General features: G+C 41.7%; 1 protein-coding gene across 2 annotated transcripts in view; it reads left to right on the top strand.

Annotated features, from left to right (window-relative positions):
* Positions 1-6,316, top strand: part of mxi1 (max interactor 1, dimerization protein) — a gene marked incomplete at its 5' end in the record, with an annotated part of 44,009 nt that extends 37,693 nt beyond the window's left edge. For both annotated transcript variants that reach the window (XM_080030059.1, XM_080030060.1), the window contains 3 exons: positions 761-875; positions 2,911-3,103; positions 3,928-6,316. In XM_080030059.1, coding sequence (XP_079886185.1) covers positions 761-875; positions 2,911-3,103; positions 3,928-4,091 — 472 coding nt within the window. In that variant the 3' untranslated portion in view covers positions 4,092-6,316. The remainder of the gene's footprint in view (positions 1-760; positions 876-2,910; positions 3,104-3,927) is intronic.
* Between the last annotated feature and the right edge of the window lie 19,939 nt (positions 6,317-26,255).

The raw sequence follows: 26,255 nt of genomic DNA, 5'->3' as shown, positions 1-26,255 counted from the left end.
GCCATCTTGAGAAGGTCACGTCAAACAATAAAAAAGACCGCAGACCGATAGGCTACTAGCCCCGCCACAGTACTCCCGCCCGACTCAGTATTGTTCTCCGGGGCTGCAGCTAGACTCTACTCGAAATAAGAGGACAGAAAGCTTGTAATTTACAATACTTGTAACCCCATGCTTACACCAACCGCTTTATGAACGTTAGTGGCATTCATTTTCGGTTACAGTAAGGTTTTATGCATCAAATTGTACCGGAATAGCTATCTACTAGGCAGGCTAACTATTGGCTTGGCATGCCTACTACAGCGATTTCGGCTGATTTCTGAAAACTTGTGTACGAGTGAATATTTCAAATAAATTGCGTCTGAACAGGTTTTTTTTTTTTAAACCAAAAATGTGAAAACTGTCACGTTTTCACCATGTAAAGTGCCCCTATGACGTGAATTGTATGTAACCTGCTGTGTAGCTGCACTATAAGCCGGGGGATTTACAATTCATGAGCCAGTCTGTGGCTGGTGGATTCTCACAAAGTAAGAAAACAGTGTGCCTTAATAAGCCTACAGTCCCAGATGTCAGAATACATGGAGGCATGCAAGGTGTATCGCCAATAGCCTTTTTTTAGGGCGAACTTTACCTTGTAAGAACCTTTTAGCTGTACTTCAAATTGTGTTTCAATGTTCAAAATGTGCTTAAAATCAGAGATTGTTTTGTTGGTTCCCATATATTAATGTCTCTAATCTTTTCTGTTGCTGTCTTCCCTTTGCAGACGAGCTCACCTGCGACTGTGTCTGGAGCGGTTGAAGGCCCTCATACCCCTGGGACCAGACTGCAACCGCCACACCACCCTGGGCCTGCTCAACAAAGCCAAAGCACATATAAAGGTGAGGAGGATAACTAGCCCTACCAGAGCTAAGGTGGGTCCCGCTGACACGGTTTAACACAGAAACATCCACCACACCGTGACAGAAGAAAGTCAAAGTAGCCAGACCAGCGGCACCTGAAATACCTTTCACCATATGACGACGATACACGCATTTATACTTGCAAGTATTTTGCCACAACACTGAGCAAAGATGAAAAGCAGATAAAGATGTGTTACTGTATGTCCCCTCTTGGATTGTGTTTGATGTATTGCCAGATTGAACTACCTGCTGCTGGGATCACTCTCCCCATGCTATTCATTACTTTGTGTTGCATGGATGCCACATCATAAATGTCCTCAAACATATTGCTGATGTGTTAATATAATACATCTCAACACAGAATATAAAAATTGTCTTCAGCAAAACAAATGTCATCAGTATCCAGCTGGTCACTGGGGAATCGTTTGCCCTGCCTGATGATCATCAAGTTGAGAAGGAGCATGTAACAGACATTATTCTGCTTCACGCCTTCCCGTCCACTTCAGTAAGAGGCATGTGACTGCCTCAGATTGAGCTGTGTGCATGTGAGGAAGCCTAGCGTTGCATGCATTCACGTGAGGGGAGGAATAAAGCAGATATTGTTGTTCCCCAGCCTCAGCCCCCCTCCCCCTCCCCCGCAAACCCCTACTACCGCCAACACTCTACACTTCTGCTGCTGTCAAGTCCAGTCTCTCCATGGCTTATTGATGGCCTGTTGTTTCGCTCGGTTGGCGGGGAGTCACGCTCGTCACTGTCAGCGACTGTGACACCAGGTTAGAGCGCGACACGTCTGTGTCAGGGGCCTCCGCGGCCTTGGCTCTAATGACACCAGGCCTAAACAGACACATTGAGATAAGGAGGAGACACACTGTAAACAAGGCAGGACGGGGAACTCCTTCAGGGGGGGCTTCAGGGCTCACACAGCAGGTTAAGTGGACTAACGCTGGGCAGTGTTTGTTTATTTTTGTTTTTAAAGATACATTTTTGGCATTTTCAAGCTTTATTAGATAGTACAGAGTTGAAATGGGGAGACAGAGAGAGAGGGGGTTGACCTGCAATAAAGGTCCACGGGTCGGATTTGAACCCGTGACCACTGCAACGAAGGCCGGAGCCAAAATGGTACGTGCTCTATCCACTACGCCACCGGAGCTCCACAACAGTGTTTGTTTATGGCTGCTGTCTTTGTATTCTGACGGACGTTTGATATGAAAGGAATTTCCTTCCAGACTACCAACATCTATCTCTTCAGTATCTCAGCACTGTTGCTTAGGTTGTTCTACCAGCTTTCGTCTCTCACTCTTATCTCCTCCATATGTCTTCCCTGTCTTGCTCCGAGCCTCTCAATCTCCTCACACATCTCTTCTTGTGTCTCACCTTTTTTCTTAAAGGTGCAGTGTGTAAAGGAAATTGGCATTTTTTCAGAACAGACTTGGTAGAACTGGAATGTAATAATCATCATGTATGTTTTAACTAGTGTATAAACACTTAGTTAGTGTTACACGTAGTTATTTCCTTATTTACCTTTTATAATGAGCGTTTTATATCTACATAGGATCGGGGCACCCTCCATGGAAGCTGCTATGTTGCACGGCCATGCTTCTACAATAGTACAGAATATACAAACTTAACAGCCTAACACCTTATTAGAGGGTGTCCACTGGAATTTCATCTCTTGGAAGCCAAAGAAGAAGTACTAAAGAATAAATAACTAGATACATCTTCACCTCATTACTAGATATTGTGGAAAGACTTGAGTAACTAGCTTCTTGTCCTTGAAGGTCACTGTAGCTTCTGTAAATTCTCTGAATGGGACGGGATTGACACAGAAGCGTTGCAATCCAGAACTTTCACCACTCGATGACTCCAAAACACTGTATTACAGCAGCGAGTTATCTAGCATCATCTCAGATCCACATGAATAAAGAGCGATTTAACACTTATATTAACATAAATAAATCGCTTACTTCACCTTTAACCTTTTCTCCATCTCCCTCTTCTCTTTCCCTCTGTGCAGAAACTTGAAGATGCGGACAGGAAGAGCCAGTACCAGCTGGAGTCCCTGGAGCGCGAGCAGAGGCACCTCCAGCGCCAGCTAGAGCTGCTGGGTGGGAGCGCTGTGGTCCAGAGCAGCCCGGGGGAAGGGGAGAGGATACGCATGGACAGTGTGGGCTCCACCCTCTGCTCAGACCACTCCGACTCTGACCAAGGTGAGCCAGGCTGCTTTTTTTCTTTTTCTTTTTTGTTTATTTTTTAGCATTTTCAAGCTTTATTAGATAACACAGAGTTGAAATGGGGAGACAGAGAGAGAGGGGGGATGACCTGCAGTAAAGGTCCACGGGTCGGATTTGAACCCGCAGCGGTCAAACCCAATTTGACCACTGCAACGAAGGCCGAGCCAATATGGTACGCGCTCTATCCACTACACCACCGGAGTGCCCCCAGGCTGCAGGCTTTTAATCAGGCTTTTTATTTGAGTGACTACAAGGCCATCAAACCCTCCTTCACCACATGGAGGAGGCACCGGTCAGAGCCCCTTTGGGACCGTATGTGGAGAGTGAGGTGTTGCTGAAAATAATCAACACACATTTTACTGGATAGAGGTTCAAAGTGCAAAAACTCCCTATAGGGCTTTAAAGTCAACTTTATTAATCCATCCCGGTCCTAATGACTCAAACTGCACAGTGTTAAATCCATCCCTATTTTATTGACATGCACTGCTGCAATACAGTGATTAAACTAGAGTGTTTTGACTATTAGACGACACATTCTGTAGCATTTCCTATTTAATCATATGGTTGTATAATAAATCATTATCTATCCATTTAATAATGTATGATTTAAAGGATCCAATCTGCATTGATATTCTGTTCCTTAAAGCATCAGTAAAGTCAACCATCTAATGTCGAGCATTGCCTGAGGACTTCACAGAATCTGTTTGGTAACTTTTGGTACCTCTCTCTCTCTCTCTCTCTCTCTCTCTCTCTCTCTCTCTCTCTCTCTCTCTCTCCATCTCTGGGTCCTGTGGCTGCAGAGGAGATCGAGGTGGATGTGGAAAGCACAGAGTTCTCCCATGGAGAGCTGGACAGTGTGAGCACAGCCAGCACCAGCGACCTGGACGACCACAGCAGCCTGCAGAGCATGGCCAGTGATGAGGGCTACTCCTCCTGCAGTGTCAAACTGGCCTTCTCCTCCTAGAGCCCCACCACCACCACCACCTCTCCAACACCTTCTCCCTGCCCACCCCGCCTGCCCACCTGTCCGCTCAGCCATCCAGCCATGCCTACTACGCACATATACATCTACTCACCTCTTCCTCCTCCAGCGCTGAGGATGAAGCCACTGTTGGAGAAGCTCCACTAAGAGTTCCCCCCCCCACCCCCCCGAAACTTTGAGCTGCCCCAAAAACAACACCAGGGAACCCCCAAACACAGTGATGCCAGACTGCCAATCAGCTTGAATCTCAATTTAAAAGGCAGCTCAGAGACATGGTTGATTTAAAAAATAATAATAATAATAATCATCATAATTTTTAAAACCAACGCAATTTAAATACATTTTTTATTATTTTATGTCCTCGAACTGTCAAATGAAATGTCAGATTTTTTTTTAAGATACACGACCCCTTATTTGATTCCAAAATGCACTTACATCCATATGATGTTGGATGAATTCAGCGTTTCTGCTACCCTGTGTGTGTGTGTGTGTGTGTGTGTGTGTGTGTGTGTGTGTGTGTGTGTGTGTGTGTGTGTGTGTGTGTGTGTGTGTGTGTGTGTGTGTGTGTGTGTGTGTGTGTGTGTGTGTGTGTGTGTGTGTGTGTGTGTGTGTGTGTGTGTGTTTGTGTGTGTAGAGCTGACCTTGTGTGTCCCATCTTAAGGTTCTGGTGTTGGGCCTGGATAAACGGGAGCACATGTTATCTGGACTATAATGAACACTTGTGGGTGAACTTTGCCATATCAACACAGCTTGGCCCCTGACAAAACGTCCCCCCAACCCCTCCCCCCTCTCTCCCGCCCCCCAATTGAATCCTTTGTCTTATTGTTTCTTCGTCACCTCAGAGAGCTCAGACACTCCAACTGGTGCTATTGTGAAACAATACCAACGGAGAAAGCAGGTCAGATACACCACCACTAAAGCTTTCAAAGCAAACAAAGTGCATCTGCCTTGATTGGTTCCAAAGTGAGCTCGGACGAAAAACTTACCAGAAGAATGGAGTGTGTGTGGGGGGAGAAAAAAGCATTCCTGTTGAATGTGGGTGCTCAGTGCGTTGTCAAAAGAGTTGACAATTTTAACTTTTGTGCGTGTGTGTGTGTGTGTGTGTTTTGTTTTGGTGTCTTCTCCCTCAACAAGCAGCTACAACAAGCTTTCCTGCACTCGCCTACTTTAGAGCTGTCCATAGAAACAGCACAAACCAAGAAGTAAAACAAGAAGCGGCAACATGGGAAAAAGTCCAAACAACTACAAACTTTGGAATAGATGTCTCCTATTTCCAGCAGTAACGAGCAATAACTCTTGTAATCCTTTTTTTTTTGTCTTGTCAGTTTGATCTCCTTCCTGTTTTTTTAATTTTCTCCTTCAACCCTAAACTGACTGTGTGCCCGTCCAAAAATTAATTATTTTTTTGTACATACAAATACTTTAATAAATCAAACTTTAAAAAGGAGTTAAAAAAAAAAAAAAAAAGTAGAGCTCATGGTAAAAAAAAAAAAAAAATATTGCCTCTGTTGCTGTTTGACCTGTGTTATATTGTGAATTTTTTTTAAAAGATTTTTTGGTCTTCAGAGTGGTAAGCGGCAGGGTGGACCCTATTTTAGTTGTCCAGTTTGGCCGGTGGAAACATTGGAAAGTTACTCTCTATTGAGAAGGAAAACAAAAGCTATTCTTCGAGGTGATTAAAAAAAAAAATAATAATTAAGAAAAAGTTCCCATCCAGTTATGGAAAAAAGAGCCCCACTAGGACTTCATGTTGGAGAATGCCCAGTTTGTGTGGCACTCTGATTTTATTTATTAGACTTGTTTTTCTTCTTTTAATTAGGAGGGGGATGTATGTGGCATTCCACTGGCGGTCAGGTGATCTCTGGAGGAAAGGTGTGCAGTGTGTGGGGTGAATATAGGATTACGGGTGTTATGATGTCAATGTCCACCATCCCAACTCAACTGGCATTAAGAATTGCACTTAAGCCACATGTCTCTGTCAGTTGATTTTCTTTTGTTTCCCCTCTTCCGCTGTCTTTTTCTCTCTCATGAAGCTCTCATGAATCCTTTTGTATGTGAATGCCAACAACGCCGCCCTTTTAAATATTTATTTCTAAATCCATCAAAGAACACAAGCAGTGGGGGGGGAGGGAAAGAAGTTAACTTATTTTGGTTCTGTCTTACTCTACTCCTCGTTTTGATGGCCATTCCTTATTTTAAGAATTGTATATTTTATGGGTTATTGTTATTATTTTCTGTTTGGTGCGGGAGGGGAGGGAGGGGACAGGGTGGGTGTGTGGGTGGGACCTGGGAATGAGAAATGTAGCCATTTTGTTTTTATTTTTATCTGATGTTTTATTCTATGGACACTTGAAATGTAATCGGCCCCTAAGCTGCTCCCATAGTGCTGAGCCCTCGCCTGTTAAAAGTCACCAGTCCTGTCCGGAGCTGACTCCCCCCCCCCCCCCCCCCCCTGACAGCACGTTTTAGCCTGTGACTGCAGATAACAGACCTGAAACAACTGGGGAAGCTGCTGGACAAAATGGCTTCTCCCTTCATTCCCAGCCTTCTATAGATAGAAGGTGAAATGAACCATCTTTTAAAACTCTCCTGCCCGGTTGTTTTTTGGTTCTGTTCCAGTGAAGGGGCAGAGGGGTTATCCCTGCACAAGGCTTATCCATAGCCAAGACTTAACTGGCTAATATTGAGCCAGCTACTACACGATAAAAGGGGTCTAAAACTCCACTCTGTCCTCTATTAGGAGGATCGTAGTCTCTATTAGACTTGTGGTTTAGTTGACAAAATGTGTCTTACATTTACAATGCAAGGCCTCAGTCTGAGGAACTTGAAGAAAAGAAATACACAGAACAAATCCTTGGGTGTTAATCTGGAGGACATTGTGAAGGTGTGATGTTTGGTGTGAGCTCTGTGGCGAAGCTGAGGTTGAGGTTGTTGGACTTGGCACTGAATCAGAAAGACACCTCAGTTGGTTCTTGATTATATAAAAAGAAAAGAAAATGCCAAAACCACCTCAGAACACCTCAGTGTCCTCTCTCTCTCTCTCTCTCTCTCTCTCTCTCTCTCTCTCTCTCTCTCTCTCTCTCTCTCTCTCTCTCTCTCTCTCTCTCTCTCTCTCTCTCCGAGGGACAGTTTACATTTATTCTCCTCCTGTTTAGGTTATGAACCTTCAACCGCTCCTTGTCTCTTTGTCTTCATATGTTGGTTTTTATTGAAACCTTCACTGCTGACGGCAGACAAAAGGTCCAAATGAATTCCACTCCTCGTGCACAACCTAGCCTATCCCTATCCTAGCAGTGTTTCAACCTGCTTTGGAGTCAAATATATTTTCAGCACATTGGGACGATGGTGATGACGGTGCTTGATTCTGTTACTGATCACAGATTGTGTGAAAACTGTCTGGCACTCATTGTGTCGTCGCATGTGGCAAACTACTCTGAGAAGGGATAGAACCAACTATAAAACTACAGTATAAGAACTGATTTTACTGAAGCCAGGTGTGTCCTCTCTCTCATGTGACTTTAAAGTGTGTGTGCGTGTGCGCTCCTTGTTCTTACTGAGGCTGAAATTTAGAGAGGCACCTGGTCCCCAAATAGTCTGCACTGATCTCAGTTCAGTTTGGGCCATTTGCTAATGGCTCAGACTTTTGGAGAGGGGTTTGTCATGGAAGGAAAAGTGTATCCAGTGTAAGATCCAATAACCAGCAGATCAGTGCTCACTTTTTGCGGGAGCAGCCCAGGTCAGTCAGGAGGTCTGGCTAGGCTGCAGATTCACAACTATAGCATATCTTCATAAAGCTGGTCATCACAGTGTCAAGTTCTGGTTTTTTTTTGCAGCTTGGCCAGAAGTGTATACCAGCTCAGATTTAAAAAGTGGAAGTTGCAGTGTCTTTTGTAAACCACGCCCATTCGCGTCTGTGTCGCGGGAAGTTGGCATTGAGCAAACCAGTGTCCATGATGTCTAGTTGGCCTCGAACCGAGCGAGCAGACCCACTTTTTGGGAGTCCTCCTGTTGTTTTGAACCTGTGGCCATCCTTTGTAAAAACATGCAGTCTGATGATGATTCTAGCTGTGTCAAGTTGAAGATGCAATACTTACAATAAAAAACACCAAGATTTTCAAACCTGAATGACTCAACCGGCCTCTTTGTACCAAGTTTCAATCTCCAATGATTGTAAATCGAACTTCTATTAGTTGTCATGTTATCTGTTGGCCAAATTATTCCCATTGACCATGTCACAAACATTTCAGTGAAGAACTTAAAGGGATAGTTCAGCATTTTTAAGGGGGGTTGTATTTATGCATGGTTAGTCAGTTACCTTAAGGAGATTGTCTGTGCAGTCATTTTAAGACGTGTGGGGGAGACGTTGCAGTGGCAGAAGTCAGCATTGCAAAGGGGGCCACCATAAAAACGTTTGTTTTGCCATGTAAATGCATGTAAATGTTCAATTGTAATCTTAATTTAAGATATTTTCACAGCTGATTTTTTTAAGGTAAGCCTTTATATATTATGTGGGGAAAACATTCTTCTGGCCCCCTCTGCAACAGCTGACTGACGTCTTTCACAGCCATCTCCATTAGGTTACTGACTAACTATGCTTAGGTACCTCATACAAACCCAATTCAAAATGACAGAACTATCCCTTTAATTAATATCACAGTGTTTCCCAGCATTAAGCTCAGGATCCCATTAATGGATAGAATAAGATAACTGGGAAAGTTGCTTTTTTCCTCCCAGAGCTTTCCCTAATCATTTATTTTTCATTATGAAGTACATCGTTTTATATATCTATGGTTTTACTGCCTCAGGCTGGTAGCTATGTATTCAAACTGCAACATGAGCAGCAGTGAACGCAGTCAAAAAGATGTTTTCCCTGAGCTCTAAAGTCCTATTCAGCAAATGGAGTTTGTCAAATTGATAATTAAATAATAAAAACAGCCTTTACTGGACAAGTTTCACAACGGAGCGTATTCCATCAGTCAATTCAGACAGAAGGTAGTGAGTGATGGGCCTACTGAGTTTTGTTTTTAAAGATCTTAATCCTGTCCAAGTATTTTCCGCTGTAAAATATTGAATTCTCTTTAAAAAAAAATTGTTATTAGAAATATAATATCATTCAACAGAAATATCATGCACAGAAGGTTTAAAGCCACTACGAGTAACTTTGTCCGTTGGCGGCCCCTTTGGACAAAAGCGGTAGTATTTTTACGACGCCAGCTGTCGTGAAGCTGTTTTCTAGCTCGTGCCGGGCGTGCAAGATTCAAATGATCAGGAAGCAATATAGTGTGTTGAAAGTGTGAGGGCACCGGACTCTTTTCGGCTCCGTGAGAGTGGTTAGTGACACAGCATCAACTAATGCCAGTCAGTGCCACACACACCTGATTGCAATGAGTTGATGCAGTGTCACCCAACTACTCTCAGGAGCTGAAAGACTCCGTGTCCTCACACAAAGCGGATGAACGAGAGACGGCAGTTAGTATGGATCACGATGAGGTAATATGTTTATGTTGTTGTAAATAATGACTATTTCAAATGAATAATGGTCATCAGCTGATGATGCTGGTGAGGCAAAGTAAACTTTGTTTTAGTAGGCTACCGCTCATTCATTAGGAGTAAACACTGCAGTCTAGTTTGCTCCCGTGAAGTTGCTCGGCAATGCCCTCCCGCCCGTCTACCACTCCCTTTTAGCTTTTCTTCATTGCATTTTCTTTTTTTTCTTTGATGGTTCAGCCCCGTTATCAGTCATTATAACGACAAATAACTGTCTCAAACAAGGCTCCCGCTCCCCTTCCCTCACCTGGAGGGATAGGCTTCTCAAATCGCGTTGCAGCGCCACACTGAAATCTGCGACCAATACGAATATGTGACCATAGAGCATGCACGCGCAAACTTAAAATCGGACTGGGTGTGCGACCAGACCAAACGCAGTAATACAAACTAAATAAAAACTTCTTTCTTTGCACTGATGGTCTCCTTTGCTGTTAAAGGTAATTTATGATTATGAGAGGAAACATGAGGCTGTTTAAAAGATATTTAAATGTTACTCGTAGCTGCTTTAAAGAGCGTGGAGTCAAAGTTCAAAGTCAGGCCTATTGTTCCTTGCTGTCTGCTGCTATACCACTTCTCATTAAAACAATCATAAATCATATTTCAGGCCTACGTATTTTCAGGTGTTGTCCTTCAACACTGTCACAGCGTGTTAAATCTGTCCAGGATCACATGATGTCTTAATCAAATCAGTTTTATTTGTATAGCCCAATATCACAAATTGACATTTGCCTCAGTGGTCTTTTCATTCCATACAATATGATACAACATGATACAATATGACACCCTGCCCTTACACCCTTAGCTCGGCTGAGAAAAAACTCCCAGTAAAAAAACCTTTACCGGGATTAAAAAAATGTTTTGAAGAAATCTCAGGGATGGTCTTTGTGATCTGAGCCCTGATGTGGTGAGTGTTACGGCTTGTTTACCTCTCTTAACAGACCACATGAGAATGCTTGTCAAGCCATCGCAGCTTGTGAAAAAAAAAATGTCTTACGAGGCTCGACCTCCCAAGTTGTGCTAAAAACCAGCGAGTTCCACAGCACTAAGATACACAGTGATCTGTTTTCTTTTCAAAGTTTTACTGTCAGTTCTGATATATGCAAGACAGACATCATAATCTAAAAATGGCGTTTATCTCTGGCCCACAGTGCAGTTAGAACAATACAAAAACATATTTATAGAGTTAAATAAGATAAACATAAACAATATTTACACAAGATACATTTTAAATACTAGGTAGTGCAAAGGAATGTTCTGTGCAATATAAAACAGTATATATAAAATAGAATAGAAAGTAAAAAAAAGTAGATAAGTTCAAATGAAATGTACAATATGATGAAAAATGCTGAACACTGGCTGAATCTTGTTCTGAAAAACATGGATGTGTTGTAAATGGGATACAAAGTGCATGTCTCATGAGTGATTCATAAACACACTCAATCTCATGTTTTATAATGGTTTAATGGAGTGAATGCCCAAACACATAATAGGCAGTATCAGTGTCATTAAATCTGATAATGTGTGTGAGAGTCAATCTCAAAGAAATGTGTATTGTTTCTGACATAGACACATGTTTTTTTAAGAGCAGTAATTATTTCATCTAGACATTTGTGTTTGGTTTGGGGGACTTTACCTTCTACACATCTTTTGGGATACAAAAGGGATAGGTCGTTAGACTTGACGTATCGATGACAGATGAAGGAAATAACTTTTATTTTGAAACAGAAATGTATGAAAAGTATGAAGCTAGTTGACACAGTGAGTCACAGTGCAGTAACTCTGGGAGATACCCTGCGTTCCAGATCACATACTTGTTCTTTTTACTACACTACATACTAAAGTACAGAAGAGTTTTAGTCTTTTTACTACACTACATACTAAAGTACAGAAGAGTTTTAGTCTTTTTACTACACTACATACTAAAGTACAGAAGAGTTTTAGGGCCACATGAGAGAGAGAAAAATCAGATAAGTAGGGAAGAACGGGGTAATCTGAGCCACTTTTTACATTTACTCCCCTCTAAAGGAGCTAAAATGATTTATCACTCAAATGTACACATGTCCTATTAATTCAGGATGTTTCCTAGAAATGGGCATTAGCAGAATTTTTTCAAGACAAAGGGCAGTGAAAATACGATTGTTTAAAAAAAAGTTGTCATGTGGCTCACTTTACCCCAGCTGTGGGGTAAACTGATCCACTTACTTTTTCCACTCTGAAACTACCATAACAACACATATTGTAACAGTAAGAATCCTGAAAGCTAGCCACACATTCCAGAACTTATGTCGGACTAGTAAAAGAATGATGGAGTTTGGTCAATTAAGCAAAGCTAATTTTCTAAACACTTGAAAGTAACTCTGAACAAAATCAAATACAACATATTATAATTCAAAAGGTTTTAATAAGATTAAAATTAAAGATAGAACCAGTTAGATTAGAACACAGTCTGGGGGTCAGAACACAGGACCCTTAGAGCCAGCTAGTGTCTGGGGGTCAAAGCATAGGAAAATCAGAACAAGCGAGATCAGCCTGGGACTCAGAACACAGGAGAAGACCCAACTGGATTATAACATCAGCCTGTCATACTCTACAACTAGGCCTTCTCTACATTCCAGCCCTGAAGGTTACAGGGAAAGATGAGAAGGTGCTCTTTCTGTGTGGTTGCCCCAGGTCGTCTTCCTGGTGTATTTCCTTGGCATGATGGCTTTTCTACAATGTGTATGACATTAAAATAAAACATATGTTATGTAATATTACATTAAAATATGTTGAAGACTAAACTTAACTTGTGCCTCATGGTGGGGGAAAGTGAGACAGTGGCTCACTTTCCCCCACAGCATGTGGCTCACTTTCCCCCACCACCACAATTTGAGAAAAAACTACCTCTCTTAGCATTTCAGGCTAATCTTCAGTTATCAGCATCACATGGTTTCATATGTTGGTAGTTCATCAACAGGTAGGACATCCGGGTACTTCTAACCATCCTAAATCTGGCCACAAGAATCGGGACATCCTAAATCTTTTTTCTACATACTATATAGTAGAAAGTATGCGATTCGGAACGCAACCTTCATCTTTTTCTTGCATACTAAATATTAGGGAAGTATGGGGATTGGAACGTAGGGGCAGTGTCACAGGCTACATCCTACACCCTGCTGCCCCCTAGAGGACATACAAAAATATGTTGCTCAGCCTGCAATCCAATTGACTGAAGCTTTAATTCTATCACAAAAACAAAACAAAAAAAGTAGCCTATGTATGATCATTAATGGTAGATGAAGGAGATGTAATCACAGAGTTAATGATCATGTTCCAAATAAATAAGTGACTTCTCCCTTTGTAAAGAAAAAACAGGCAATACCTTGTTGGCTGTTTTAAAGTGCTTAAACCACGGTCTCAAGTACATTAATGAACCCAGCATTTAGAATCATCCACCTGCCATCATTTATAAAATCACAATTGTTAAAATATTTTTTTCAGAATCACCTGCCTTATTACTTAAACACACAACACATCATGCACCACTAGGAGGCAGTAGATGCCTGGGAATGATTCATGGGCCTAGTGGTTGGAGAATTGTTCAGATCCTTTAGTTTAGTCAAAGTGTAGCAATACCACACAGGGAAAGTACAACACTGCAATTAAAAGCATTCCAAACCCTTCTGAATTCAAAGTGTGTTCGTATTATCAGTAGCCTATAGCAGAAGTTAGTACTGATTGCGTTTCTCTCTGATGTTTCTGGATGAATATTCCTGCTGCACTCATGCGTACTTTGAATTGAATTGCTAAAAGTGTTTTAAGGCTGAGCATTTTTAATCTATTTTATAAACTGTTTGGTAGTTTATTCTACAAGCGATGCATCATATTCTATCAAATCACGTTTGAATGTATGTTTGAAACATTGCCGACATTGACATCATGATGCTGTGCCATATCTGAGCTTGAGATGCAGGCAACATTTAAAAACACATACAGCGTGGTGGTCTAAAAAGTCTGACGTTTTTCATTTGAATTGTTATTCAATGTTTGCAGTGTTAATGTTCTAGTAACTGCAAGTTTAACCCACATGATGATTAAAACTTGTAATGTAGAAAATGGAAAATATGATTCCATATTTGTGAATATAGATTGTTTTAGATGTTCACAAGTATCTACCTGCAGGATTGACTCTGGCTTCATGTCTTTGTCTACATTTCATTGCACCACTAGGCTGCACAACAGCACTACTTCACTGGCCACATCTCATGGCTGAACGAATAAAAATAAATCCTGATAAGCAGTGGGTTGGCATTTTCAACTGAGAGCGGCTGTTGAAATCACACATCAGAGGATTATTGAAGGAAACTTTTTCTCTATGCCCCCACAGAAAAACCATGAATCATAAAGAGCAATACAGATTGCAGTGTTCTTCTGTTTCATGATGGACCCACTGCTCTGAACATCAGAGGAATGGCCATCTGAATTTTTGTCACATTGTCACAAGTAGAAAAAGTTTAAAAAATAAAATAAAAGCAGCTATAGGCTATCATAAATTCATGTCTTATTGTCGGTTAATTCGAAAAAAGGCCATTTAGTAGGTGACACATTTTTGGATCACCTTTCAGGCTGACAATCCACTCAATGAGCTGCAGTAAAGAACCATGTTGAAGCTAAAACTCATTCATTTGTAACAAAGTGCGTGTTACATTGTGTCACAGCAGCTCCTCAAATCTGAGTTTGAGTTGAACTGTTTCCCTGCAGTGTTTTCACGGAGCTGAATGCTGCCATAGCAACTAAAGCTACTACGTTATCATTTTGGTCATGTTTGGTCATATTTTATGAAATTGATATGAAATGTATTTATTTCATAGAGGACTCTTGTTTACCACTGAGGGAAAAAAGTCCATCGGAACGCAGACAGTTTGTGCTAAAAACTGATTTTAGCACGATTCCTTCAGATCAACCTTCCAATCACAGAGACATAGATACTGTACATTCATATTTATGCCACCAAATAACTGGATGGTAACACAGCCTTCTTCACAGTCTGCACCATGCATTTGGACATAAAAAAAAATTCAAGTGTGAGTTGAGGAAAGCGTGGCGGTTGTGCTTTTCACCTCAGTCAAGGTCACCTCTAGCTCCTCAAACACCCCAGAGTCCTTGTGTCCTTTGGGTTGCCCCAAAAGTATCTTTTGGCCACTTTAGACCAACTGCTAAATATACTGACAGCTTCTGTTCCAATTGGCTGTGCTTAAATTAGAGCACCCAGATCCACTGACAGATAAAGGTCCTTCGGAGGTCGCGGGGGTCAGGTGTGTGGCTGTGTGTGTGCCTGTCTGTCTGTCTGTCTGTCTGTCTGTCTGTCTGTCTGTCTGTCTGTCTGTCTGTCTGTCTGTCTGTCTGTCTGTCTGTCTGTGTGTGTGTGTGTGTGTGTGTGTCGCTGCTCTTCATCGGTTGTGTTTGCAACAGTCTATGCTGCCCGATCAAAACGTTTCTGGCAGGCTTTTGGTGTGTGCCTGGATTTGACATAAGAGAGGTTGACTGTGAGCTGGATAGATGTCACAGGAGGAGCTGTGACTCATTCTCTGGACCTCATATCCATATTGTAGCTGTTGTTGTTTTTTCAGCCCCTCTCCACCTCCCCTCACAGGGAAGCAAAACCATGTAACCAATTACTGCACAGAGAGTCCACAGGGGGAATATAAAGCAGGGCTGATTGTGTGGGGATAAACCGGGAGGGGGGGGGATTTCTTCTAGTGATGCGAGTGAGTCATCGTCCCCACGGTGATTCTGCTTCTGACATCACAGCGGGCCTTATCAGAGGGGGAGAAAAGCAATTCCCCACAAATGTCCTTCACTGGATGGGGGAGGCGGCACCACAAGTTAGGCGTCACGTCTGCGAGGTGATGTAGTCGAGACCCAAAGTGTGTTGTGGTTGTAATTCTCAAAAGAGGAGGCAGGTGTGTGTGTGTGTGTGTGTGTGTGTGTGTGTGTGTGTGTGTGTGTGTGTGTGTGTGTGTGTGTGTGTGTGTGTGTGTGTGTGTGTGCAGGTGTGTCCGTGTGGATCAGTGTGACGGACAGCCAGAGTAATTGAAGTTGCAGGAAGGAGGACTGGTTTGGAGGCTGGTCCAGGGCACCCAATCAGCCCCCTCCCTCCCCCCTCTCTATCTCTGCTGTGGGGTTAGTCATGGTCTAGTCCTATAGCAGGCATATAGCACGTATGGTTCCTCCCTCATATCTCCTAGTCCATCCTCTTTCAGCCCGTGGCGAACCAAATCTTAAACGCATGGATGAAAATGCTGCACTCGGTGACCTGTGACTCACCCAGACAAACCGAAAATGGTTTGAGAGCTTTTGCAGGTGAGGATCTGGTCAGTGGCTTGTTACCAGTGGTGCTCAAGGGGCTCCTCCAGCAGTCTGACAAGGAGCTGTGACTCATGAGGAAGGTGTTTGAATAGATTTTCTGTGCAGTGGCTCACAGGTCATTTATGTTTAAATACCCAAGTGAAAAAAAAGAATACTTAAGTAGATTTTTTAAAAGTAAACTTAGTATATTAAAGTGTGTTTATGAACGATATATTTTAAGTTGTGTTAAATTGAAACAACTTAAGTTGCACTTAAGTTATACTTAAGCACGTTCTTACCTCATTTGCATACCAAAATAGTACAACTTATTTTGTACTATTTTTTATATATATATATTTTGGGCATTTTTATGCTTTATTGATAGTGTTGTAGAGACAGAGTTGTAATGGGGCAGAGAGGGGAGTGACATGCAGAGAACGACCGCGGGCTGGAATCGAACCCGGGTCTGCTGCTGGTCGAGGCCCATGGGGGGGGACGCCCTACCATCTGAGCAAAGGGCGCCGCCTATTCTATTTAAAGAGATCCTATTATACTACTTTTCTGGTCTTAATTTCTTGTTAAAAACTGCTATAGAGCAACCTGACACGAATCACATCACAAAAAACTATGTAGATTTTCGGGACACTCTTCCTCTTACCCTAGCGAGCACAGCAGTCTCTCTCTACACACTGCTTTGAGCTTCTCCGCCCCTCCCCCCCCCCCTGCTTCAAACCCCACTCCGTTGTGATTGGTTACCTTCCTTGCAGTAGCGGGAGATTTTCAGGAAGGTGGGGGCATGCAGCCGGAGCTTGCCTGAGCGGCAGCATTACCAAACATGACAGAAACTACCCGAGCGTGACAGAAACTACCCGGAAATTTGAACAAGTTCGGCTCGACCGGCTGCCATAGTGTTTAGTGCTCTGCATAGCCACCCCAGACGGTCAGCAGGGAATACGTCGAAATGCATGTACGTAATTATTTAATACTCTAGTATGGTTAAACATGACTATAAATCATTATAACAACGTTTATAGGTCATAAAAGTCGAAAAGTATCATAGGTCCTCTTTAAGTATACCTTTGAACCTATACTTCATTTATACTAAAATATACTTCAGTATAGTATACTATTGTTTCACTTGCGTAGGCCCCAAAATGAATCTCCGCGCTTTAGAAAATTAAGAGAATAGCTCATGCATGTGAACCTAATGTACCTCGTGTAGTAGACACAGCAGACCAGACACTTCTTAAAACTGCTTGTGTCTATCCTCTGTTTTGTGTTGCTCAATCAAGCATCTTGTACAGAAGGTGCTGATTTGTATTTTCTTGAAAAAGAAAAAAGAAAATCTGTAATTTGAGCATCCATTAAACCAGTGCTTCTCAAATTGTAGGGTGCGCCCCCCCCAGGCACGGGTGCCCTTGATTTTCAAAAAAATAAAAAATAAAAATCATAATTTTTAATTTTTTAAATTTTGTGCTAGCTTACACGATGTGTGCTTGTGTATGGTCATAACCGCGCGAAAGGCCGCGATTTGCAGTAAATAAACGTCCACATGTGTCTCCAAGTGTCTCTGAATGCTATTTAAAAAGAAATCAAGCAAGTAGACTAATATTAACATAATGAATTATAGGTTATCGCATCATGGCATATTGGCCTATAATAATAAAAAACACCACCTTAACTATGTTTACAGTTTAAAAATGTTTTGAATGAAATGCAAACCTCAGTTAATCATTTGCTCTTGTTTCTCTGTCCTGAGATTCACACAGACTGAGCAGTCTTGTTTAAATGTTACAAATTGAGCTAATACACTGAACTTTGAATTTTTTTAAGTTGCTGCAGAAGTTATCTCAGCTAATTTTATAAGCTAATTTTATAATCTAACATCTAATTTGATAATAAGGTGATTGTATGCAGAATGCTCATGCCAGAAACTCATACAGTGGTTTTGTAATGATAAATAAATAAATATTAGCAGGTTCTCAACAGTATTTAAATTTAGGGGGGGCGTGGAAAAAATAAAAACCTAGACAGAAAATAATTGAGAACCACTGAGACACTCAGCAGCTTAGCAACACCACCGGGACCTGTAGCCCATTTACACTCCCATAAATACATTTCCTGTTTAGCCGAGTTATGCCAGCACACATAAATCTAAATCACGTTATTTTCCCTCACTGCTCTCAGGAAGATTTACTATAGCATCTCAAGTATATTTGCATGGAGAAGCTCTCTCTCTCTCTCTCTCTCTCCCTCTCTCTCTCTCTCTCTGCAAGTGCTTTGTTTCTTTATGTGACACATTTTGATTGAGGAGAAAAATTTACGTTTTCTTTTCCCTTTTTTTCAACTCATCTTCTGTGTTGCTTTGGGACAAACACAGGTTGCAGTCCTTGCATTCTGACGGCCCCTTTCTTCAGTCATCCACCAGGTTATTTAAGCAAGTGTCAGACGGGCCTTGCAAACGCACATGGGGAAACAAACCCTGCGTTCCAATCCCCATACTTCCATACTATTTAGTATGCCAGAAAAAGATTTAGGATGTCCCAATACATGCAAGTCAATTGCTGAAAATACATAAATGCCCCACTAACTCCAATAGCATTTTGGAGTATTTGTCTTTATTCTTGACATTTCTTGACATGATGAAAAAAAAATCTTACTTATCTGATTTTTTCCCCATCCTGTGGCCCTTAAACTCTTCTGTACTTTAGTATGTAGTTTAGTAAAAAGAAAGAGTATGTGATTTGGAATGCAGGGTAGAAGTGACAGCTGCTTCAATGTTATCAGTGGAAACCCATCTGAAGACTGTTCCAGCCACAGACTGTGGCATGGTGGAGAGAATAAGATCAGTCACCAATTTAATATCACAGCTGAAATCATCACACATGACTTTCTGACATGGAGTCTCTCTTTCTCCCTGACAAAGCCCTGCCAGTCGATGCTGACAGCTTATGTCCTTGTCATTCCAGTCCACTCCTGAAAGAGCATAACGTTGGGATGAGTGATGAAGATGCCTTGCATGCTTTCAGCTGTGTGATCACACATTGTTAAGATGGATACCTGAGACACTTTAATTAAGAAAAAATGCAATGTTCTCTTACTGTGCATTCCTCCAATTTGTTAGCCTCATAGCATAATTGCCTAAATCATATTTACTCTGCTCTACTTGTACTCTACATTTATTCTATTCTATTCTACATCTACTTTTCGTTAGCCTAATAGCATAATTGCCTAAGTCATATTTTAAGGGTTAGAGAGTAGGGTAAAGTAGATGTAGAATAGAATAGATGTAAAGTAAAAGTATAGTAGAGTAAATATGATTTAGGCAATTATGCTATGAGGCTAACGAATTGGAAAACATTCAGTATTTGACAGATTACAATGGAGCTAGAAAGGAAACATGGATAGAGAGCTGGGAGGGTGATATGCAACAAAGGTCTCAAGACATGGCATGGCAAAGCAGACCACTGTTTACTGTAGTACTCATGCACCAGCAAAACCTTTCTATAGGCAATAAAAAGTTAAAAACATTGTAGAAAAATGAAGTGATCAAATTGTTACCTTGGTTCCAAATATGCAGCCTTGCGTGTAAGGAGTTGTCTTTTTGATATTATCTGAGTTTCTGTGGAATGTTTACAATACATTTAAAGCTACAATATGAAGCCTTTGGACATTAGATTCTAATAATAATAAATATAAATATATAATAAATGAATAATAAACCAATAGCAGTATCACAGCGATTCTGCAGTAAGCTGAACTTGTGTGTTCAGAGATGGTACTCTGATAACTAACAGGTGGGAGAAAACACTTAAGAGCCCAAAGCCCATTTTTGCCACAAGGCCTAACAGACAGTTAATCCAGCCCTGGTCGGAGGAAAATGATGACAACAGTAGGCTTAATGGCAAAATATCACTTCAAAATAAATGAAATGCCAGCTGAATGGGCTTAAGAATTGATGTTCATCAAGCACTATAGTTTCAATGACACAGTTGGCGACTGTACATCATAAATCAAGGAAATTGAGGTGGCTCTGATTGGTGACACTTGAAGATGGAGTGTTGCTGTAAGCTGTCAGTCACAGGGAAGAAGGAGGAGCCATATCATTTAAATCATAGCAGTGCAATAGGTTGATCCAATGCAAAAGTGCCACAAATAGTAAGCAATGGAGTCCAACGTTGAAAAGGTGTGGGAGGAGGGTGTTCCCTAACAATACTTGACACACTTTTGATGGAGTACACTGGACAGCTACAGTGACAATCTGCTGGAGAGTACTTGTCAGTGTGTAGGAGGGTGACTGTAGGTAAAAAGTGACATCCTCATGCAGCTTTAAAAATAGCAAAGTATCAGTGGTTTGTAAAAGAGGGGTGCAGAGGGTCAAAGTGCCCTTTAATCAAACCAGTGTATTTAACCAGTGTCGTCTTATGGGACTGTGTGTGTGTGTGTGTGTGTGTGTGTGTGTGTGTGTGTGTGTGTGTGTGTGTGTGTGTGTGTGTGTGTGTGTGTGTGTGTGTGTGTGTGTGTGTGTGTGTTGGTCTCTACACACTCCACCACCCTCCCTGTCTTGCTGAGCACCGTCTCTTCAAATGTGATTGCTGCAAAAATGGAAAGTAGCACTTTGCTGATGGAGTGTGACGTGTTACTTCCACTTTCCTGCTCCAGTCCACACACACACACGCATGCACGCACACACACACGCACGCACGCACGCACGCACGCACACACACACACACAAACACACACACATACACAAACATAGATAACAACCACTGACACATGAAGGTGACACACACACACACACTCTTCAACTCGGCCCCCATGTCACTTTTTACACAGACAGGACACCAGCCAAGGTTAGCTGTCTTAACAGTGATGAAGGCACCATCAGAGGTTTGTGGACCTCTCTTTATCTTTTAGTATTTGTTTCACTTCCAGCGTCTTTTCCCTCCATCTCTGTCTCTGTCTCACACGTTGGCATGATTTCCTCCCCTCTCTCTGTCTCTGGTTCATGTCTCCCTCTGTCTCCATACGTATCCCACAGTGGAACTTGTCGCTGTGTCAAAGCCTCTGGAAAGGTGACGACAGCACATGTTTTGGTGAAAGGCCGCAGGGATCCATCCTCCTCGGATTACTTATCCTTCAAGTTGTTCATTGCCTCATCGCTCCTCTTTCATAGAGACAGAATGTGCCAAGTGAAGCATGGTAGTGGGCACAATTTGAATCGGCTCTATATATATATAGCCTTCATATATATATATATACAGTATATATATTGAATAGAAATTGTGCCCACTATCATTCTTCTATCATGCTTTAAAAGGTCCACCATCATCCCCATACCCAAACAACCTAGACCAGCCTGTCATAATGATTATCGCCCAGTTGCACTTACCTCTGTGGTGATGAAGTGTTTCGAGAAGCTGGTCAAGGCCCACATCTGCTCCTCACTGCCCAACATCTTGGACCCTCTACAATTCGCGTACCAGCCCAACAGATCCACTGAGGATGCCATTACTCACATATTACACACTGTCCTATCACACCTGGACAAGAGTAAGGGGAAAGTGTTGAACTATGTGAGACTACTATTTGTTGACTATAGTTCAGCCTTTAAAGGTCACATATTATGCTAAATGCACTTTTTAAATGTGTTCTAACATATCCATGGGGCCACGGTGTGCCTAGAGACTGCCAAAATATTTTTTGAAAAGCAGTATTTAGTTTTATGAAATTAAATAAAATGTGAAAAACTGGCTGTGCAAAAATATGGGAACCCTTGTGGTTTTGCTGATTTTAATGTATGTAACAGCATGTAAAACTGAGGACTTTAAACACAAAATTGGTTGTATTATGTTGTTAAGCCTTGAACCTCATATAAAGGTCTGTTTAATCATGAGAAAAGGTATTTTAGGTGCCTAAATGCAAGTTCCACTTCTCTTTGACTCTCTGCAGAAGTGAGACAGAATGGGATCATCAAAACAGCTCCCAAAAGATCTTAAAAATAAAGATTATTCATTGTCATGGTTTAGGGGAAGGCTACAAGAAGCTTTCCCAAAGGTTTCAATTGTCAATTTCTACTGTAAGGAATGTTGTCAGGGAATGGAAGGACACAGGCACAGTTGCAGTTAAACCCAGGTCTAGCAGACCAAGAAAAGTACAAGAGCGGCATATGCGGCGGATTGTGAGAATGGTTGCACACAACCCAAAGATCACCTCCAAAGACCTGCAAGAACATCTGGCTGCAGATGGTGTATCTGTACATGGTTCAACAATTCAGTGCAATTTGCACCAAAACATCTGTATGGCCGGGTGATGAGAAGGAAGCCCTTTCTGCGCCCACGCCACAGATACAGTTGCTTGGAGTATGCTAAAGCTCATTTAGACAAGCCAGCTTCATATTGGAAGAAAATACTTTGGACTGATGAGACAAAAAATACGTTATTTGGTCTTTATAAAAAGTGCTTTACGTGGCGAAAGGAGAAAACTGCATTCCAAGTAAAACACCTGCTACCTACTTTCAAATTTGGTGGAGGTTCAATCATGCTGTGGCCACTTCAGGGACTGGGGCCCTGGTTAAAGTCGATAGTCGGATGAATTCAACCCAGTTTCAACAGATTATTCAGGATAATGTTCAAGCATCAGTCACAAAGTTGAAGTTGCCCAGGGGTTGGATATTCCAACAAGACAATGACCCTTAACACAGTTCAAATTCCTGCAGAGGGAAAAGTACAATGTTCTGATATGGCCGTCGCAGTCCAATGACTTGAATATCATCAACAATCTATGGAATGATTTGAAGCAGGCTTTCCATGCTCGGCAGCCATCACATTTAACTGAACTGGATCGCTTTAGTATGTAAGAATGTTAAAAATACCTCCATCCAGGATCCAGACACTCATCACAGGCTACCAGAGGCGTCTAGAGGCTGTTACTTTTGCAAAAGGAGGCTCAACTAAGTACTGATGACATTTTTCTTTTGGGGTGCCAAAATTTATGCACCAGTCAAATTTTGTTATGATGCTTATTGCATATTTTCTATTATTCCAATAAACAAAATGACACCGCTGAACCACAGCAGTCTATGCCTACAACGGATAGGAAGCTACTTGTGGGTTTTTGCAAACAGTGAAACTGAAAGAAATGTTTTTATTGGTATTTTTGCCTGACTGGTGTATAGCTATTTAGCTTTGGGACAAGCATTCAGCTTTTGCTCATAAAAACATAATTCTATTACCCAAACCAGTCTGGAAATGCCTCGTTTTTAACAGGACAAAGGATTGTAACTTAATAGTGTGGAAGTCAATTTTGAAGATATTTTTTTCACTGATTTGTGTGGTATTTTTAGCCGGTAGCTCACGGGCTAGCTTCGAGACAAGCACTGAGATTTTGGTCATAAAAACATAATTCTTCGGCGTCGGCTTCCTGGCACAAATGAACAGTCCCCTAGGACGTGTTTGCGCGAATGTGGTAGATTTGAATGGTATTCATCAAGAGTGCTGAGCAGATAGATTCTAAAGGTTAACGTCAGATCCCTAGATGGACGTGTGTTTGACTGGTGTTGCACAAGCAATGAAACGATATGTCTATTTGCAGATATTAAGACACATGATACCCCACACACACAGATATAAACGGGTCCTGTAACTAGCAACTTCAGTGCCATTGCGGCCTCAGGCTGCTTCGATGCTCCATGAAATCCTCTGTAAATGTCTGATGGAAATCTCCTGAAATAAACCTCTTGAAACACAATGACGAAGTCCAGCCTGTTCGAGTCTTTGTCAAGCAACGGGGGATTCGGCTACCACATTTGGCGTCACGAACAGGATATGACAGGAACACAATGTATCTACCTGTACTTGGACGGAAATCATCTGATGAAAAGGAAATGCAGAATGAAGTGGGAATCCCAGATGAACGCTCAAGTTGAAAGGTTCATGTCTGTTCCAGTACCTAAAAATAACTGAGAACTGCTACGGGAGATGAGGTGTAAACGGCTGATGTGCTCTGTGCCAAGTTCAAGGTCACGGCGTGAGCGTCCGGTCTGGGGGACTAAACACAGAGGCTCCGTTATGGCCAGGTATCCAGTAGTTCCACTGTTATATGAAAGAACCGTGTGCTTGTTTTATTGACTAAGACTTTGGGAAAAAGGCTGGACTGGATTCGAGCTTGTTACGTCGCTCTGTGCTTTCTGTACGCTAAGAAAATGAGGGAAAAGATTGGAGACCAATGTCTGTCATCAAGAAAGCTGACTGCTCGGGGTACTGCCCCCGCGCTGTCGCAAGTGCATTCCGTGGTCATGGCTGATAGAGGAGATGGCTAAACGCATACCAACCGCATACCAGCTTGGACTTTCCTGGGCCGCTGGCCACCAAATTCCACGTCTGGCGGAGTCTGCCAATTATCAAATGGAGGAGTCATCCTCTGTGCCAAAGTTGGATGGACTACATTTCCCATGCAAGCTGACCATGGCTAAAAATATCTGAATTTGAGACTCTTGAGATTCGGCTGCAGAGGGCTCTCGCACCCTATTCTCATTTTATCTTCGTTCAGTGTTTAAGCAGTTGCATTGTTGGTCCCATTCATATCCTGTCAACACCTTTATGTTTACACTACATAAATGGCGTTGTCGAAACGGAAGACCTTCAGAAGTTGCAGCAGACAGACAAACGGCGGCATCTGGGTAATGTATTGTTGCCCTTTGTCACTACATGTCATCTGTTGTTTTTCTTTGAAAGTCTGTTAAACTTGCGTGCTTGTAAAGCAGAATCATAGACTGTCAGGATAAAATATCTGCTAGTCGTTATAACTGAATCTTGGCTTTTCTGGAAATTGTTAAGAAACTTGTTTAGTTGGGAAGAAAGAAATGGTTGTGTTGTTTTACCCGTACTGGCCACTCTTGCTGTTTGGTTCCGTGTTTTGACATTCCATTTTGTAATGAATATCGCTGCAGTGTGATGTGCTTCCCGTTGAGGAAGAGGAAAAAAATAATAAAAGTACTGAGATACCTGTCGATGAAGTTGGGGCCCGTCCATGAGCACACGAACCTCTGACTGGTACAGAGAGATCCGTTTTCCACGGTGGACAGTACGTCAAGAAAGACATTATTACACCCGTAATGTCTTTAAAAATAAATAAATTATACAATTCGGGAGAGAGACATTTGCTGTTCTAATAAATGACAGTGTTACTGCGTCAAAGTACTTCCAGTTAAAGTCTGGGATTGCTTTGACGTTTTAAAGGTAAGCAGCATATATCTGGTTCTTGTCTATCGAGATTTCAATTGATCAAGGTCTTCTCTCCATATAGACATTTACACAGAGTCTAGGACGTTGATTACCGACAGATGAAGGGTTGCGCTTTAAATGTGATTAATAATAAAAAATAAAGAGTTGAAAATTAAAGAGAATAATTTAATTTGAAAAAGGAATAGCAAGTAAAACTATTGAATGCTGTTTGTTGCGTTGATTTTTGGTATAATTGTATAGCTGTTGTGTTGGTTCATTGAGCAAAGAGTGGCACTGAGTTGTGTACAGCCTGAAAATTTCTGTGGCATGGTTGCTAGATTAAAGGCGAGAGCAGTCAAACGTGTTGATTACACCAAGGTTGTTGTGTGGGGACCGAGACCCGCCTCAGCAGTCTCCTCGTAAGAAAAATTCCCCCCGGTACCCCCTCCCTCCCGTGTTGCTCTAAGCCTGAGTGTCAAATTTGCAGGCCAGGCTATTTTTAGCTGCCTGCAGCTGGGAGAGATTGAACAGTTGAATGCTCTGATTTTTTTTTCATCTCAAAATCTGTAAGAGAGCATTAAAGTAAATAAATTGATTAGGAAATAAAATCTAATGGTACATTCTTTGATTTGGCTTAACATAAGAATTGGTTTGTACTGAAAATAAAGCATCTAAGTTAAATTGCCTGTGTTTTAAGACACTGGAGATATGATACAATAAAGCATCTAAGTTAAATTGCCTGTGTTTTAAGACACTGGAGATATGATAAAATGAAACATCTAAGTTAAATTGCCTGTGTCCTTAAGACACTGAAGAGACATATGGGATAATAAAAACTAAAAGAAGAGGTGACATGTGTTTAGTAAGAATTAAACTAAGAAAAAGATTTGGGTTTATTAAACCGTGTGAGTACAGGTGTTAAGTGAACTAAGTTAGGATAAGTGTTATCGGAACTGTGAAAATACCTTACAGGGGTTTCAGTGATATACGACAAATAGAGACAGTGAAGTTCTTTCCACTGATATGTAACCATTTGTTTCTCAATTGG

This window comes from Ammodytes marinus (assembly GCF_949987685.1).
Source record: "Ammodytes marinus genome assembly, chromosome: 6".
Classification (NCBI taxonomy): domain Eukaryota; kingdom Metazoa; phylum Chordata; class Actinopteri; order Uranoscopiformes; family Ammodytidae; genus Ammodytes; species Ammodytes marinus.
The sequence above is the reverse complement of the archived record's forward strand: the minus strand, read 5'-3'. Positions and strand labels throughout refer to the sequence as shown.